This window comes from Nerophis ophidion, linkage group LG28 (genome assembly GCF_033978795.1).
Source record: "Nerophis ophidion isolate RoL-2023_Sa linkage group LG28, RoL_Noph_v1.0, whole genome shotgun sequence".
NCBI lineage: Eukaryota > Metazoa > Chordata > Actinopteri > Syngnathiformes > Syngnathidae > Nerophis > Nerophis ophidion.
Genome location: NC_084638.1, coordinates 13,879,523 through 13,896,810, shown reverse-complemented (window position 1 = coordinate 13,896,810; position 17,288 = coordinate 13,879,523). Strand labels below are relative to the sequence as shown.

Sequence of the window (17,288 nt, the reverse complement as noted above, 5' to 3'; positions counted from 1 at the left end):
ATATATATATATATATATAGCCACATAGGCTATATACGGTCCAGGTAATTGTTATTGGCAAACACACACACACACACACACACACACACACACACAGGATTCCCTTTATCGTAGCAAATGGTCAAATCAGTATGATTAAAAAATTCCGGTACGATAATTTTTCATTTTGCATCTGGCATCGCCGCTGGGAACGATAATTTGGATCGTTGGACTTAGAAGTATTTCAAACCTGCTGAAAGAGTTGCTGCAGCACCGATTTGAGCTGAGGCTTAAACCTGGTGGCAGCAACCAGCATGTCACTCAGAGAGGCGTTAAAGTCCATCAGTCGCCTCACTTCCTTCTCCAATTCCTGCCTGGCTTCTAGTTGATTTTTCAACGAATGGTTCAATTCCTGAGAGTCGTAAAGAAAGGAATGGAAAAACACCCTAAATATTTAATAGAACACTCTCTGATGGGAAAGATCATTGTGCAAAAAGCTGCAGCTTCAAATGCAAAACATGCGGATTAACATTTGCAATAGAAATTAGTGTTTAAACGCATTGATTAGTTCCAGCTGCAATTACACTCCCCATTCTCTCTAATTACCATTGTTTGCTGAAAAAGATAACACGCTAATACACTCTTGAACTTGATTTACGAACCCATAATTCCCCGATTCAAGTTACTCGTGTCAATTGCGGTTCCCAATGATTCTCCATTCCGGTTCTTTTAATATTATTTTCACAGGGCTATTTTCAAGGAGTCAACATCAATTATTTGAACTTCAATACAAATGTTATGTTTTCACTTTGTATTTGAAAACCACAGAAAGAACATACACACATCCTATGTTTGAATTCATCGATTGGTTCCAGCTGCAATAACACTCTCCATTCTCTCTTGAATTACACATTGTTTGCTGAAAAACAAAAAATCAAGCTAATATTGCACTCTTAACTTTGATTTACAAACCCCTAATTCCCCAATTCCAGTTACTTGTGTCAAGTCTGGTTCCCAATAATTCTCCATTCCGATTCTTTGATTAGGCACAGTCAATATTATTTTCACAGGGCTATTTTCGAGGAGTTAATATATATCAATTATTTGAACTTGAGTATAAATATGACGTTTTCCACAGTATCACTTTGTATTTGAAAACTACAGAAAAAAAACATTCACATATCTTGTTGTTTCTTTGTTAAAGATAGTGGTGTGTGTGTATATGTATATACATGTATATATATATACATATACATATATATACATACATATATATATATGTACATATACATATATATGTACATATATATGTACATATACATATATATTTACATATACACATATACATATATCTACATATATATACATATACATATATATACATATATATATATATACATAAATATATATATATACATATTTACATATATATATATATACATACATATACATATATTACATATATATATATATATACATATATATATATATACATATATATATATACACACATATACATATATATATACATATATATATATACTCACATATACATATATATATACACATATATCTATATATACCAAATCTATATACCGGTAATAACCGTCTTTTTTTTAAAATATATTCATGGTAAGTGTTGACAGTTTAACATTATCAAAACGATATACAAACTAGTTCGTTATTCTCATGTATTACATGCAATTGTATGAGCAAAACAAAGTCAATAGAACACAACAACTAAACCAAAGTAAAAACTACCGTATTTTCCGGACCATAGGGCGCACCGGATTATAAGGCACACTGCCTATGAGCAGGTCTAGTCAGGTCTTTTTTCATACAAAAGGCGCACCAGATTATAGGGCGCATTACAGGGATGATATTGGGATTTTTTTTCTAAATGTAAAACACTTCCTTGTGGTCTACATAACACGTAATGGTGGTTCTGTGGTCAAAATGTTGCATAGATTCTGTTTTACAGCTCATCTTCAAGCCGCTTTCTGACAGTCGCTTCAGCATGCAAAGTTTTGTGGGCGGTCTTATTTACGTGGCTCACCTTACCTTGTTGTAGCGTGTAGCATGCAAGGACGGGAGTGTAAAAAGTGTCAAAAGATGGCGCTAAGTGTTTTAATGACATTCAGACTTTACTTCAATCATTTACGGAGCAGCGTCTCCTCATCCGTGGCTCACTAGTGCAACAACAACAACGGAAATGTGTCTCGTGAAAAAACGTCCGACCGGAACTCTAATAACTAAATTTCCTTGGGTGAAAAATGTAAACTCACTACACCGGTATGTTTTAGCGCTTTCATAACTAGTTTACTGACAGATATAAGTAAGAACTTTACACTACTTTATATTAGAAATGGAAACAGCGGAGGATGAATGTCATTTAACAAGAAGATAGAGAAAAATAAGTAGCTTATCGACTACGGTGTCGGCCAAGACTACAATGATGGAGGAGCGCGCATTTTCACTACTTATGTAGATCCCAAATACACATCAGCAAGTACCAGAAGGTAAAAAAAGTCGCTTTTGCATAATATTGCGGAACAATACACACACCATAATAACACTCATATGTTGAAGCACAGTACAATGCGTGCGGCTTCATAGCTTACCAAAGTCGTACTAAAACATTTCAGTAGATTTTTGAGAACCGTGTGTAATGTTCTATATTTTCAATGGAACATGTACCATTTTGGTTTTGTTTACTGGAGTCATATTGCAGTTTACACGTATCTTTTATGTGTGACTGCCATCTACTGATCACACTTATCATTACACCATGTACCAAATAAAATTGTTTCAAGGTCGGTAAGCACAACCAGAATTATGCCCTACGTTAGGCGAACAGGGTTTTAAGGCGCACTGTCGATTTCAGAGAAAATGAAAGGATTTTAAGTGGGCCTCATAGTCTGAAAAATATGGTAATTCCTTTACAAGAAACAACAGGAATAGAGATGTCCGATAATGGCTTTTTTGCCAATATTCCAATATTGTCCAACTCTTAATTACCGATTCCGATATCAACCGGTACCGATATATACAGTCATGGAATTAACACATTATTATGCCTAATTGTGTTGTGATGCCCCGCTGGAGGCATTAAACAATGTACCAAGGTTTTCCGAAATAAATTAACTCAAGTTATGGAAAAAAATGCCAATTGAAGTCACAAAGTGCATTACTTTTTTTAACATGCCTCAAAACAGCAGCGTGGAATTTGGGACATGCTCTCCATGAAAGAGCATGAGGAGGTTGAGGTGGGCGGGCATGTACGTCCATGTACCACTCCGTACAGAGGCGTTTTATAAAGTCATACATTTTACTTTTTTGGAACCGATACCGATAATTTCCGATATCACATTTTAAAGCACTTATCGGCCGATAATATCGGCAATCTCTAAACAAGAATATAGGAAACTTCACCTGCAGTGTCCAATATCCACCATTTATTTCGCAGTCATTGAGGTTTTTATGCTAAAAAGCTACCCAATTCGATTTCAAATCACTAAAACGTTTCAGATCGTGTCGTTCTAAAAAAAGACGAGATCGTCCCTGAATCACATTGGCAACCAGAATTACAAAATCAAATTGTTGTTCAAACAAACCTTTACACCCCTAGTGGCGATGACACATTTTCTTCTTTAGTTTGTTCATGTAAACCAGACCATGTTACACACAAAAAACAAGGACACAATCCTACTAAATTCTCCAGAGAAGAGACTCAGAATGTGTAAAGAACCTGTAGTTCCTCGTGAAGCTTTTCAACTTGTTGTTTCTTGGATTGCAGAGTCTCCTCGGCCACATGAAGCTGCTCTTCAAGCTGGAACTTCTCCTGATAATCTGGAGCTGACATCGAGAGACAAGACGAATCAGTCAACATTTAAAACTTCCTTTTTCATTCATCAAGCAGACAAGAAAGGACTCGGAATGGTCCGTTTCTTGACATACTGGCTTCTTTCGACTTCATGACTGATGTGTGGAATCCAGTGTTGCTGATGTTGAACAACAGGGTCGTGTTCTCCAGAGCTTTATTCTCCTGCTCAGCTCTGCGAATTTTGGCATTTAGACACTCCCCCTGCTGCTTGAGTTCTGCTTTCTCTAGCGCAGCCTAGTGGAAAAGTAGCATATTGTAGGAATTGGTACACACAAAATAAAATCAACGTTACATACCATAATCTTGCATATTTTCCGATGAGCGTGTATAGTCAGGTCTATTTTCATACAAGAGGCGCACTGGATTATAAGGCGCATTGAAGAGGTCACGTTATATACAGGTGCTGGTCATCCATCCATCCATCCATCTTCTTCCGCTTATCCGAGGTCGGGTCGCGGGGGCAACAGCCTAAGCAGGGAAACCCAGACTTCCCTTTCCCCAGCCACTTCGTTTAGCTCTTCCCGGGGGATCCCGAGGCGTTCCCAGGCCAGCCGGGAGACATAGTCTTCCCAACGTGTCCTGGGTCTTCCCCGTGGCCTCCTACCGATTGGACGTGCCCTAAACACCTCCCTAGGGAGGCGTTCGGGTGGCATCCTGACCAGATGCCCGAACCACCTCATCTGGCTCCTCTCGATGTGGAGGAGCAGCGGCTTTACTTTGAGTTCCTCCCGGATGGCAGAACTTCTCACCCTATCTCTAAGGGAGAGCCCCGCCACCCGGCGGAGGAAACTCATTTCGGCCGCTTGTACCCGTGATCTTATCCTTTCGGTCATGACCCAAAGCTCATGACCAAAGGTGAGGATGGGAACGTAGATCGACCGGTAAATTGAGAGCTTTGCCTTCCGGCTCAGCTCCTTCTTCACCCCAACGGATCGGTACAACGTCCGCATTACTGAAGACGCCGCACCGATCCGCCTGTCGATCTCACGATCCACTCTTCCCTCACTCGTGAACAAGACTCCTAGGTACTTGAACTCCTCCACTTGGGGCAGGGTCTCCTCCCCAACCCGGAGATGGCACTCCACCCTTTTCCGGGCGAGAACCATGGACTCAGACTTGGAGGTGCTGATTCTCATTCCGGTCGCTTCACACTCGGCTGCAAACCGATCCAGTGAGAGCTGAAGATCCCAGTCAGATGAAGCCATCAGGACCACATCACCACATCATTTTTGCAGATGATGTGGTGCTGGTCATATTATTAGAATATCATGAAAAAGTTGATTTATTTCATTAATTCCATTTAGAAAGTCAAACTTGTAGAATGTATACATTCATTCCAAACAGACTGATACATTTCAAGTGTTTTTTTGCCAAAAAGGAGATGATTATAGCTGACAACCAATGAAAACCCTAAATTCAACATCTCAGAAAATTAGAATATGGTGAAAAGGTCAGATATTGAAGACACCTGGTGCCACACTCTAATTAGCTAACTAACTCAAAACACCTGGAAAAGCCTTTAAATGGTCTCTCGTTTTGATTCTGTATGACACACAATCATGGGGAAGACTGCTGACTTGACAACTGTCCAAAAGATGACCATTGATACTTTAAAGAAGGAGGGCAAGACACAAAAGGTCATTGCCAAAGAGGTTGGATGTTCCCAGAGCTCTGTGTCCAAACACATTAATAGAGAGGCGAAGGGAAGACAAAGATGTGGTAGAAAAAAGTGTACAAACAAGAGGGATAACCGCGCCCTGGAGAGGATTGTCAAACAAAACCGATTCAAAAATGCGGGGGAGATCCACAAAGAGTGGACTGCAGCTGGAGTCAGTGTTTCAAGAACCACCACGCACCGACGTATGCAAGATATGGGCTTCAGTTGTCGCATTCCTTGTGTAAAGCCACTCTTTAATAAGAGACAACGTCAAAAGCGTCTCGCCTGGGCTCAAGACAAAAAGGACTGGACTGCTGCTGAGTGGTCCAAAGTTATGTTTTCAGATGAAAGTAAATTTTGTATCTCCTTTGGAAATCAAGGTGCCAGAGTCTGGAAGAAGACAGGAGAGGTACAGAATCCACGTTGCCTGAAGTCCAGTGTCAAATTTCCACAATGGGTAATGGTCTGGGGTGCCATGTCATCTGCTGGTGTTGGTCCACTGTGTTTCCTGAGGTCTAGGGTCAATGCAGCAGTCTACCAGGAAGTTTTAGAACCCTTTTACTGCCTGCGCGGACCAATTTTATGGAGGTGAAGATTTCATTTTCCAACATGACTTGGCACCTGCACACAGTGCCAAATCTACCAGTTCCTGGTTTAAGGACCATGGTATCCCTGTTCTTGATTGGCCTGCAAACTCACCTGACCTTAACCCCATAGAAAAGCTATGGGGTATTGTGAAGCGGAAGATGCCAGATGCCAGACCCAACAATGCTGAAGAGCTGAAGGCCACTATTAAAGCAACCTGGGCTCTCATAAGACCTGAGGAGTGCAACAGACTGGTCGACTTTATACCACGCCGTATTGCTGCAGCAATTCAGGCAAAAGGAGCTGCAACTAAGTATTGATTGCCGTACATGCTGAAACTTTCCATGTTCATACTTATCAGTTGGCCCACATTTCTAAAAATATATTTTTTGGTACTAGTCGTAACTAATATTCTAATTTTCTGAGATACTGAATTTGGGATTTTCAGTAATTGTCAGTACTAATCATCAACATTTAAAGAAATAAACACTTCAAATATATCACTATGTGTGTAATGAATTGATATAATATGTAAGTTTCACGTTCTGAATATAATTACTGAAATAAATCAACTTTTTCTTGATATTCTAATAATATTGTTGAACAGCACCTGTATATGATTTTCTACATTTAGAACACTTTCTTGTGATCTATTGTTATTTATGTGGCTCACCTTCGACAGTGTCTTTTCTCCGTCAAAAGATGAAGCTAACTGCTTTAATGACATTCAGACTTTACCTGAATCAATAACAGAGCAGCGTCTCCTCATCCGTGGCTCACTAGTGCAACAACAACGCCGGAAATGTTTCCCGTATAAAAACCATCAGACGGGAACTCTCTAATAACTAATATCCTTGGGTGAATAATGTTAACTCACTGCACCGGTATGTTTTAGTGCGTTCATGGCGAGTTTACTGACAGATATAAGTAAGACCCTTACACTACTTTATATTAGAAATGGCAACAGCAGAGGATTAATGTCCCATAACAAGGAGATAGAGGAAAAAGAAGAAGCTTATCGACTAGGGCAGGGGTCACCAACCTTTTTGAAACCAAGAGCTACTTCTTGGGTACTGATCAATTCGAAGGGCTACCAGTTTGATACACACTTAAATAAATTGCCAGAAATAGTCAATTTGGTCAATTTACTTTTAATAGATAAATCTATATATATATATTTAAAAAATGGGTATTTCTGTCTGTCATTCCGTCGTACATTTTTTTTTCCCTTTACGGAAGGTTTTTTGTAGAGAATAAAAGATGAAAACAACACTTAATTGAACGGTTTAAAAGAGGAGAAAACAGGAAAAAAATGAAAATTAAATTTTGAAATATAGTTCATCTTCAATTTAGACTCTTTGAAATCCAAAATTCAACCGAAAAAAAGAAAAAAACTAGCTAATTCGTATCTTCTTGAAAAAATTAAAAAAAATAATTTATGGATCATCATTAGTAATTTTTCCTGATTAAGATTAATTTTAGAATTTTGATGACATGTTTTAAACAGGTTAAAATCCCATCTGCACTTTGTTAGAATATATAACAAATTGGACCAAGCTATATTTTTAACAAAGACAAATCATTATTTCTTCTAGATTTTCCAGAACAAACATTTTTAAAGAAATTCAAAAGACTTTGAAATAAGATTTAAATTTGATTCTAAAGATTTTCTAGATTTGCCAGAATAATTTTTGGAATTTTAATCATAATAAGTTTGAAGAAATATTTCACAAATATTCTTCGTCGAAATAACAGGAGCTAAAATGAAGAGTTAAACAAAAATGTATTTATTTTTCTTTACAATAAAATAAAAAAAATACTTGAACATTGATTTAAATTGTCAGGAAAGAAGAGGAAAGAATTTAAAAGGTAAAAAGGACTTTGTGTTTAAAAATCCTAAAAAAAAATTGAAGGGTGTATTTTTTCTCTAAAATTGTCTATCTGAAAGTTATAAGAAGCAAAGTAAAAAAAATAAAGGAATTTATTTAAACAAGTGAAGACCAAGTCTTTAAAATATTTTCTTGGATTTTCAATTTCTATTTGAGTTTTTTCTCTCTTAAAAATAAAAATGTCGAGCAAAGCGAGACCAGCTTGCTAGTAAATAAATAACATTTAAAAAATAGAGGCAGCTCACTGGTAAGTGCTGCTATTTGAGCTATTTTTAGAACAGGCCAGCGGGCTACTCATCTGGTCCTTACAGGCTACCTGGTGCCCGCGGGCACCGCGTTTGTGACCCCTGGACTAGGGTGTCCCCACGGACTACAAAGGCGGATGCGTGCACATTTTCAGGACTTATGCAGAACCCAAATACAGATCAGCAGGTACGAGAAGGTAAGAAAAGTTGCATTTTCACAATATTGCGAAACAAAACGACAAAAATTATGTCTTACCTTATACACACACCACAATAATATTCCTATGTTGTCAAGCGGTGCGTGTTAAAACATTTTGATAGATTTTTGAGCGCCGTGTGTAATAGTCAATATTTTCAATGGAAAATATAAAATGTTTGTGTTGTTTACTTGAGTCGTATTGCATTCTACACGTATCTCTTGTGTGTGACTGCCATCTACTGGTGACACTCATCAATTCACCAGGCACCAAATAAAATAGCTTCGAGGTTGGTAAGCAGAACCAAAATTATTCCGTACATTAGGCACACCGGGTCATACTATTGAGTTTTGATCAAATAAAAAGGATTTTAAGTGCGCCTTATAGTCCGAAAAATAGGGTCATTATAGCTAGGTGTTTATTTACCAAAACCACAAAGAATGGTCTTATATGGTCTTCCCTAGAGGGGCAGGCAGTCAGGGGATGGATCTGCGGTCCTCTCCAAGGTTTCTCAGTCATTCACATTGACATCCCACTGGGTTGCGTTTTTCCTTGCCCTTATGTGGGATCTGGACCGAGGATGTCGTTGTGGCTTGTGCAGCCCTTTGAGACACTTGTGATTTAGGGCTAACTAAATAAACATTGATTGATTGATGATTGATTATAACAACCTCAATGATTTTAACCAAGACATATACAGTAATGCGGACGTTGTACCGATCCGTTGTGGTGAAGAAGGAGCTGAGCCGGAAGGCAAAGCTCTCAATTTACCGGTCGATCTACGTTCCCATCCTGACCTATGGTCATGAGCTTTGGGTCATGACCGAAAGGATAAGATCACGGGTACAAGCGACCGAAATGAGTTTCCTCCGCCGTGTGGGGGGGGTCTCCCTTAGAGATAGGATGAGAAGCTCTGCCATCCGGGAGGAACTCAAAGTAAAGCCGCTGGTAGGATGCCACGGGGAAGACCCAGGACACGTTAGGAAGACTATGTCTCCCGGCTGGCCTGGGAGCGCCTCGGGATCCCCCGGGAAGAGCTAGACAAAGTGGCTGGGGAGAGGGAAGTCTGGGCTTCCCTGCTTAGGCTGTTACCCCCGCAACCCGACATCGGATAAGCGGAAGAAGATGGATGGATGGATGGCATATACATATATTTAATTACTTCAATTAATTCATTTTGTTATTGTTTGCCGGTTCAAATAACTCTGAAAACATGGGCAAATGCCAAATGGAATAAGGAAAAAAGTCATTACATATAGGAGGCTGATCCAGATCATTCCTACTAAGTTACTTTAGAAGCTTCAACTTCTGTGAGTGTTTATGCCAATAGAAAATGTCCTTTAAAGATTCTGCAACATGCTGAGAATACATAATTTTTTAGATTTGTAAATAATTTAAATAATAATATTATATCCAGCAGTTAGTTTATTTCAATAGTTTTTAGGTTGTTATTTTTCCTGAAATCCATTCTTATATTTTAACTGCTCTTTTTTTCTAGTTTTATTCGTTATCCATGCTCTTGTCCTCGACAATGACAAATCATGTATAACGCATCAAAAAATAAGCCCAAAACAAGTCTTTGGAGAGCTTTTTGCAAAGCGGGAAAAAAGGCCAAGGCTCCCACTAATTTAGCGTTATGGCAAGTGGTATTCTTCATGCACTTACTGTATTTTTGCTGTGTTTGTCTGCCACACGTGTAATTTACATTAAACCTAGTGCAAAAAACACTGGGGACCTGTGCTTTGGATAAAACTGTTAGCAAATTTGAGCAAATAAAAGGCGTGCATTTAAGCGAAAAATTCCGCGCGCAACATTCTAACAATTCAATTGCAATTGGGTCAAAATATTGAGGTATTTTTAAAGTTGATTTATATTATTTACTGTGCTTGATCATGATAAATCTAATATATATATTAAAAAAAAAAGGTTTGACAGCACCATTTCAAATGCAACTACTGTAATCTGGTGGTCACGTTAGGACAGGGGTAGGGAACCTATGGCTCTAGAGCAGGGGTCGGGAACCTTTTTGGCTGAGAGAGCCAAAAAGCCAAATATTTTAAAATATATTCCCGTAAGAGCCATATTTATTTTTTTTTTAACACTGAACACAACTAAACACGTACATTTTTACGTAAGACCAACATTTGTAGAGTATAACAGGTCTCTTATTCTTTGTAATAACATTGTTATTCTGAAGCTAACTGTGGAGGGGGCGTGGCCTGCGGGCCTGCAGCGACAGGTGCGTAGAAGGCCCACCTGGGCCTTGTTATCTAATCACCTGTCGCTCTGTTATAAGCAGCAGCCAGGAGCAGAGACTGGGTTGGGGCTGGAAAAACTATTGCTGGAAAGCAACTTATTGAAAAATAAAACAATATTGTAACCCTGAAACAGGCTCTCATGTCGGTGCTTGGGGGTCTGAAGAACCCCCAGGAGGGCAAGCCCCACACTAACCAATAATAAATAAATAACTTCTTACCATTAACGCAACTTCTTGAACAGGTACGATAAGGAAAGAATAATTTCACTTGTAATCACAGTGTTAAAAATAATGTTCAAAATATAAAACATTCTCATGCATTTTTAATCCATCCGTCCGTTTTCTACCACACCTGTTCAACAAGTTGCGTTAATGGTAAGAAGTTATTTATTTATTATTGGTTAGTGTGGGGCGTGCCCTCCTGGGGGTTCTTCAGACCCCCAAGCGCCGACATGAGAGCCTGTTTCAGGGTTACAATATTGTCTTATTTTTCAATAAGTCTCTCAGTTGCTTTCCAGCAATAGTTTTTCCAGCTCCAACCCAGTCTCTCCTCCTGGCTGCTGCTTATAACAGAGCGACAGGGGATTAGATAACAAGGCCCAGGTGGGCCGTCTACGCACCTGTCGCTGCAGGCCCGCAGGCCACGCCCCCTCCACATTTAGCTTTAGAATAACAATGTTATTACAAAGAATAAGAGACCTATTATACTCTAGAAATGTTGGTCTTACTTAAAAATGCACGCGTTTAGTTGTGTTCAGTGTTAAAAAATAATATTATATGGCTCTTCCGGAAATATATTTACAAATATTTGGCTTTTTGGCTCTCTCAGCATTAGGAGGTTGCCTACAGCCACTGCTTTATTTTCTGTTTTATTTTACTCAACGCTAATTAGACACCTCTGAGGTTATTCACTATAACTCTGTTGTAAACGGTAGAGAGGCAGTAATTGGAGCATTTACAATATCATTACCTTGGCGATATAGTGAGCTTGAGACCTCACGGCGTCCTCATCGTCCTCTTCAAACGTCGCCATCGAAAAAGTCACAACCTCGTAATGTTTCTTGGAGGCGTGGACTTTGGACAACTTTGTGTTCAGTTCCACACTTAAGAAGAGAAGCGTTTCGACATGGAAGAAATGTGCATACAAATGCTGAAAAAAAATCAACACTGGCCAATATTTAACCACATATAAAAACAATCCTCACATGTTGTGATCTGTAAATGCTAGTATCTCTCATCATGTCCATTCATTTTCAACTCTATCCTGTTCACTTGAAATTGTCTGCGAGTGTGAATGTGAGTGTCTGTATGTGAAATCTACATTTTAAGCCAGGGGTGTCAAGCATACAAATTTGGATGAAAGAAAAAGTGCTGTTCTAAATGTGTCCACTGGGTGTGCAATTCTTTGTATTCCCTGCCAGAAGGGGCGGAGCTACAGTACAGACCACAAGTTTGGACACACCTTCTCATTCAAAGCGTTTTCTTTATTTTTACGACTATTTATATTATAGATCAGGGGTGTCAAACTCAAATACAGAGTGGGCCAAAATTCAAAACTGAACAAGTTAACCTTCTAATAGGGACCCAAACAAGTTTTGCATTGAATATTGAACAAAAAAGGCTTATATAACTTTATAGTGACGTGCAAAATCATCGAGTTTCAAATAATGATAATGAAAAAATATCAATGGCATATCAAATACAATTTTAATAAACATTGAATGCCTCTTTTCTATTTTGCAGCCTTCTGAGTTAAATATCAACATAAACTTTTTTTCCACAGGCTGATAATACATTTGAAAATAAATTAACTATAATGAATGAATCAAACATTCAAGCCTTGAAGTAGCAAGAGAAAGTGCACGAATAAAACGTTAATTATTTTTCGGTTTGCTACACTGATTTGCTTTAACACTGAATATGGAACAAGCACCGCTTATATAACTTAATAGTGCAAAACCAACGTTCAAATAACAAACGAAAGAACATCAATGGTATATTAAATACAATTTAAATAAAAAATGTAATGCCTGGTTTCTTTTTGCAGCCTTCTAAAGTAAATATCAACATTAACTTTTTCCAGAGGGTAATACATTTGAAAATTAAATAACAATGAGGTGGGCTGGGTTGGTGGTAGCAGGGGGTGTATATTGTAGCGTCCTGAAAGAGTTAGTGCTGCAAAGGGTTCTGGGTATTTGTTCTGTCGTGTTTATGTTTTGTTACGGTGCAGATGTTCTCCCGAAATGTGTTTGTCATTCTTGTTTGGTGTGGGTTCACAGTGTGACGCACATTTGTATATGAAATAAAATTTAAATAAAACATGTAATGCCTGGTTTCTTTTTGCAGCTTTCTAAAGTAAATATCAACATTAACTTTTTCCACAGGCTAATACATTTGAAAATTAAATAACAATGAGGTGGGCGGGGTTGGTGGTAGCAGGGGGTGTATATTCTAGCGTCCTGGAAGAGTTAGTGCTGCAAAGGGTTCTGTGTATTTGTTCTGTCGTGTTTATTTTTGTTACAGTGCAGATGTTCTCCCGAAATGTGTTTCTCATTCTTGTTTGGTGTGGGTTCACAGTGTGACGCACATTTGTAACAGTGTTAAAGTTGTTTATACGGCCACCCTCAGTGTGACCCGTATGGCTGTTGACTAAGTATGCCCTGCATTCACTTACGTGTGCTTACATTATGTGACTGGGTCGGCACGCTGTTTGTATAGAGGAAAAGCGGACGGGACGCCCCCAATATTGTTGTCCGAGTGGGAAGCGGGAGAAATTCCGGAGAATGGTTGTCCCGGGAGATTTTCAGGAGGGGCACTGAACTTCGGGAGTCTCCCGGGAAAATCGGGAGGGTCGGCATGTATGAGTATTAGCGGTGAATGCGGTGTTATAGCGGCACCACCGCTGTATAGTACCGGCAGGCCAGCTCTAATGTTAATATGACATTGCCTCAAGGGCCAAATGAAATTACACGGCGGGCCAAATTTGGCCCGCGGGCCAGAGTTTGACACCCATGTTGTATATTGTCAGTGAAAGCATCAAAACTATGAATGAACACATGTGGAGTTATGTACTTAACAAAAAAAGGTGAAATAACTGAAACCATGTTTTATATTTTAGTTTCTTAAAAATAGACACCATTTGCACTGATTACTGCTTTGCACACTCTTAGCATTCTCTCGATGAGCTTCAAGAGGTAGTCAACTGAAAGGGTTTTCACTTTACATGTGTCATAGTTTTGATGCCTTCAGTGACAATCTACAATGTAAATAGTCATGAAAATAAAGAAAATGCCTTGAAATGAGAAGGTGTGTCCAACCCAAGTGAAAACCATTTCAGGCGGCTACCTCTTGAAGCTAATCGAGAGAATGCCTAGGGCAGGGGTGTCAAACTCAAATACAGAGTGGGCCAAAATTTAAAAGTGAACAAAGCCGCGGGCCAAGGTTGAACAAATGAACCTTTTAATAGGGACCCAAACAAGTTTTGCATTAAATATTGAACAAGCAAGGCTTATATAACTTTATGCAAAATCCAGTTTCAAATAATAATAATAATAATAATTAAAAAAATATCAATGGCATATCAAATAAAATTTAAAAAAAAAATGTTATGCCTTTTTTTCTATTTACAATCTTCTGAGGTAAATATCAATTTTTTTCCACAGGCTAATAATACATTTGAAAATAAAATAACAATAATGAATGAACCAAACATTCAAGCCTTGAAGTTACAAGAGAAAATGCATGAATAAAACGTTAATTATTGGTCAGTTTGCTGGAAGTTTCCCGGAAGAGTTAGTGCTGCAAGGGGGTCTGGGTATTTGTTCTGTTGTGTTACGGTGCGGATGTTCACCCGAAATGTGTTTGTCATTCTTGTTTGGTGTGGGTTCCCAGTGTGGCGCATATTTGTAACAGTGCTAAAGTTGTTTATACGGCCACCCTCAGTGTGACCTGTATGGCTGTTGACCAAGTATGCCTTGCATTCACTTGTGCGTATGTGTGTGTGTAAAAGCCACAAATATTATATGACACGCTGTTAGTATGGAGGAAAAACGGACATGACGACATGGTTGTAGAGAACGCTAAAGACAGTGCCTTAAATGTACGCCCCCAATATAGTTGTCCAGGTGGAAATCGGTAGAAATTTGGGAGAATGGTTGCCCCGGGAGATTTTCAGGAGGGGCCCTGAACTTCGGGAGTCTACCGGGAAAAGTAGGAGGGTTGGCAAGTATGAGTATTAGCGGCACCGACGCTGTATAACACCGGCGGGCCAGCTCTAATGCTAAATTGATATTGCCTCAAGGGCCAAATTAAATTACACGGCGGGCCAAATCTGGCCCGCGGGCCAGAGTTTGACACCCATGGCCTAGAGTGTGCAAAGCAGTAATCAGAGCAAAATGTGGCTATTTTGAAGAAAATATAAAACATGTTTTCAGTTATTTCACCTTTTTTTGTGAAGTACATAACTCCACATGTGTTCATTCATAGTTTTGATGCCTTCAGTGACAATCTACAATGTAAATAGTCATGAAAATAAAGAAAATGCATTGAATAAGAAGGTGTGTGCAAACTTTTAGCCTGTACTGTAACACTTCTGTGTTTGGAACACAACACATAAGCTGCTTATTTGTGATAGTATACAAAATGTGGATTGTTATGTTTATGCCTTGATTGACAAATATGTTGTTGGTAATCCAACCTGTGAGATTTCTAGCCAAATAAATGCTTTTGATAATAATAATCTTTACATTTCCTGTTGTACATAAGACTGGGGACTAGGGTTGTACGGTATACCGACACTGGTATAGTATCGCAGTACGAATGAATCAAAAACGGTACTATACTCTGTTTGAAAGGCACCGGTTCCCGGGTATGACGGCGTGTTGTCAGGTCGTGACATTGCTGGTTTTACGAGCAGAGGAGCATGTTCGGCAGCGCACAATCACGGAGTACTTACGAGCAGAAACAGTGTGTAGACAGAAATGGGAAAATGGATGCATTTTGGCCTAAAAACTGACGATAAAGCTGAAGTTATAACACTGTAACACACTGAAGTGCTTTCAACAAGGTTAGCTAGCCACGAACATCCATCCACAGTCAGCAGTGTTTTAGCTACTTTTGAATCACTAATCCTCACCTCTTTGGTGATAAATAAAGTGAGTTTCTTACAAGTATCATCCTTACAGGAAGAGGAATAGCTAAACATGTTTCACTTCACACTGTAGGATTGAATAAATTGGCCCTAGTGTGTGAATGTGAGTGTGAATGTTGTCTGTCTATCTGTGTTGGCCCTGCGATGAGGTGGCGACTTGTCCAGGGTGTACCCCGCCTTCCGCCCGATTGTAGCTGACATAGGCGCCAGCGCCCCCCGCGACCCCAAAAGGGAATAAGCGGTAAAAAAATTGATGGATGGATGGATGGATAGCTCACCGGCATCACTGCTCACAAAAGCTAGTGCGCCTGGGTGAATCTACACCTGACATCCACTGTAATGATACCAAATACAATAGTGTATCTAGTCGATAGTACAATGATCATGAACATCGATATTTTTTAAATCTTTTTTTAAAATTCATATTATGTTTATAAACTTGGGAAATACGTTCCTGGACACATGATAACTTGAATTATGACCAATGTATGATCCTGTAACTACTTGGTATCGAATGGATACCTAAATTTGTGGTATCATCCAAAACTAACAGAAGAATAAGTGATTATTACATTTTAACACACATGTACATAGAACGATGGACAGCCATAAGCAAGTAAAGTGAAGTGAAGTGAATTATATTTATATAGCGCTTTTTCTCTAGTGACTCAATGAGGTTTACATAGTGAAACCTAATATCTGATTTTTACATTTAAACCAGTGTGGGTGGCACTGGGAGCAGGTGGGTAAAGTGTCTTGCCCAAGGACACAACGGCAGTGACTAGGATTGCGGATGCGGGGATCGAACCTGCAACCCTCAAGTTGCTGGCACGGCCACTCTACCAACCGAGCTATACCGCCCATTAGATGTTGAAACAAAAAATAACCAGATATTAACAGTAAATGAACAAGTGGCTTGATAATTCCTTTTTACAGTTTGTCCCTCATAATTATGACAAAACAATAGAATGATAAATGACACAATATGTTGCTGCATACGTCAGCACCCAAATTAGGAGCCTTTGTTTGCTTACTTACTATTTTAGTTAAATACAACATTGTTCGATAGCGATAAGAAACATATGTTTAATGTACCGTAAGATTTTGCGTTTTTGTGATCCCCTTTATTTAGTATTGAAAGGCATCAAAAAGTATCGAAATACATTTTGGTAGCGGTACCAAAATAATGGTATTGGGACAACCCTACTGTGGACACATTTTCTGGGCGCACATTGATATGCTGAAATAATATGTAACCCCTTCTAACTTCATGTGAGATCAATAAATAAGTCCAAATTCACAAATTTTGTTGCAGATGATGCTACATATCTACAGAATAAACCACACAATGTTAGGCCGGAATGAGAATCAGCACCTCCAAATCCGAGTCCATGGTTCTCGCCCGGAAAAGGGTGGAGTGCCATCTCCGGGTTGGGGAGGAGACTCT

The 17,288-nt window shown here is 39.0% G+C and overlaps 1 protein-coding gene across 3 annotated transcripts in view; it reads right to left on the bottom strand.

Moving 5' to 3' along the window:
• LOC133545205 (coiled-coil domain-containing protein 39-like) overlaps positions 1-17,288 on the bottom strand; it is a 64,747-nt gene that overhangs the window by 5,108 nt on the left and 42,351 nt on the right. For all 3 annotated transcript variants that reach the window (XM_061890588.1, XM_061890589.1, XM_061890590.1), the window contains exons 15-18: positions 11,663-11,795; positions 3,937-4,096; positions 3,728-3,834; positions 230-391 (exon numbers count right to left, since the gene is read on the bottom strand). In XM_061890588.1, the coding sequence (XP_061746572.1) occupies positions 230-391; positions 3,728-3,834; positions 3,937-4,096; positions 11,663-11,795 (562 nt within the window). The remainder of the gene's footprint in view (positions 1-229; positions 392-3,727; positions 3,835-3,936; positions 4,097-11,662; positions 11,796-17,288) is intronic.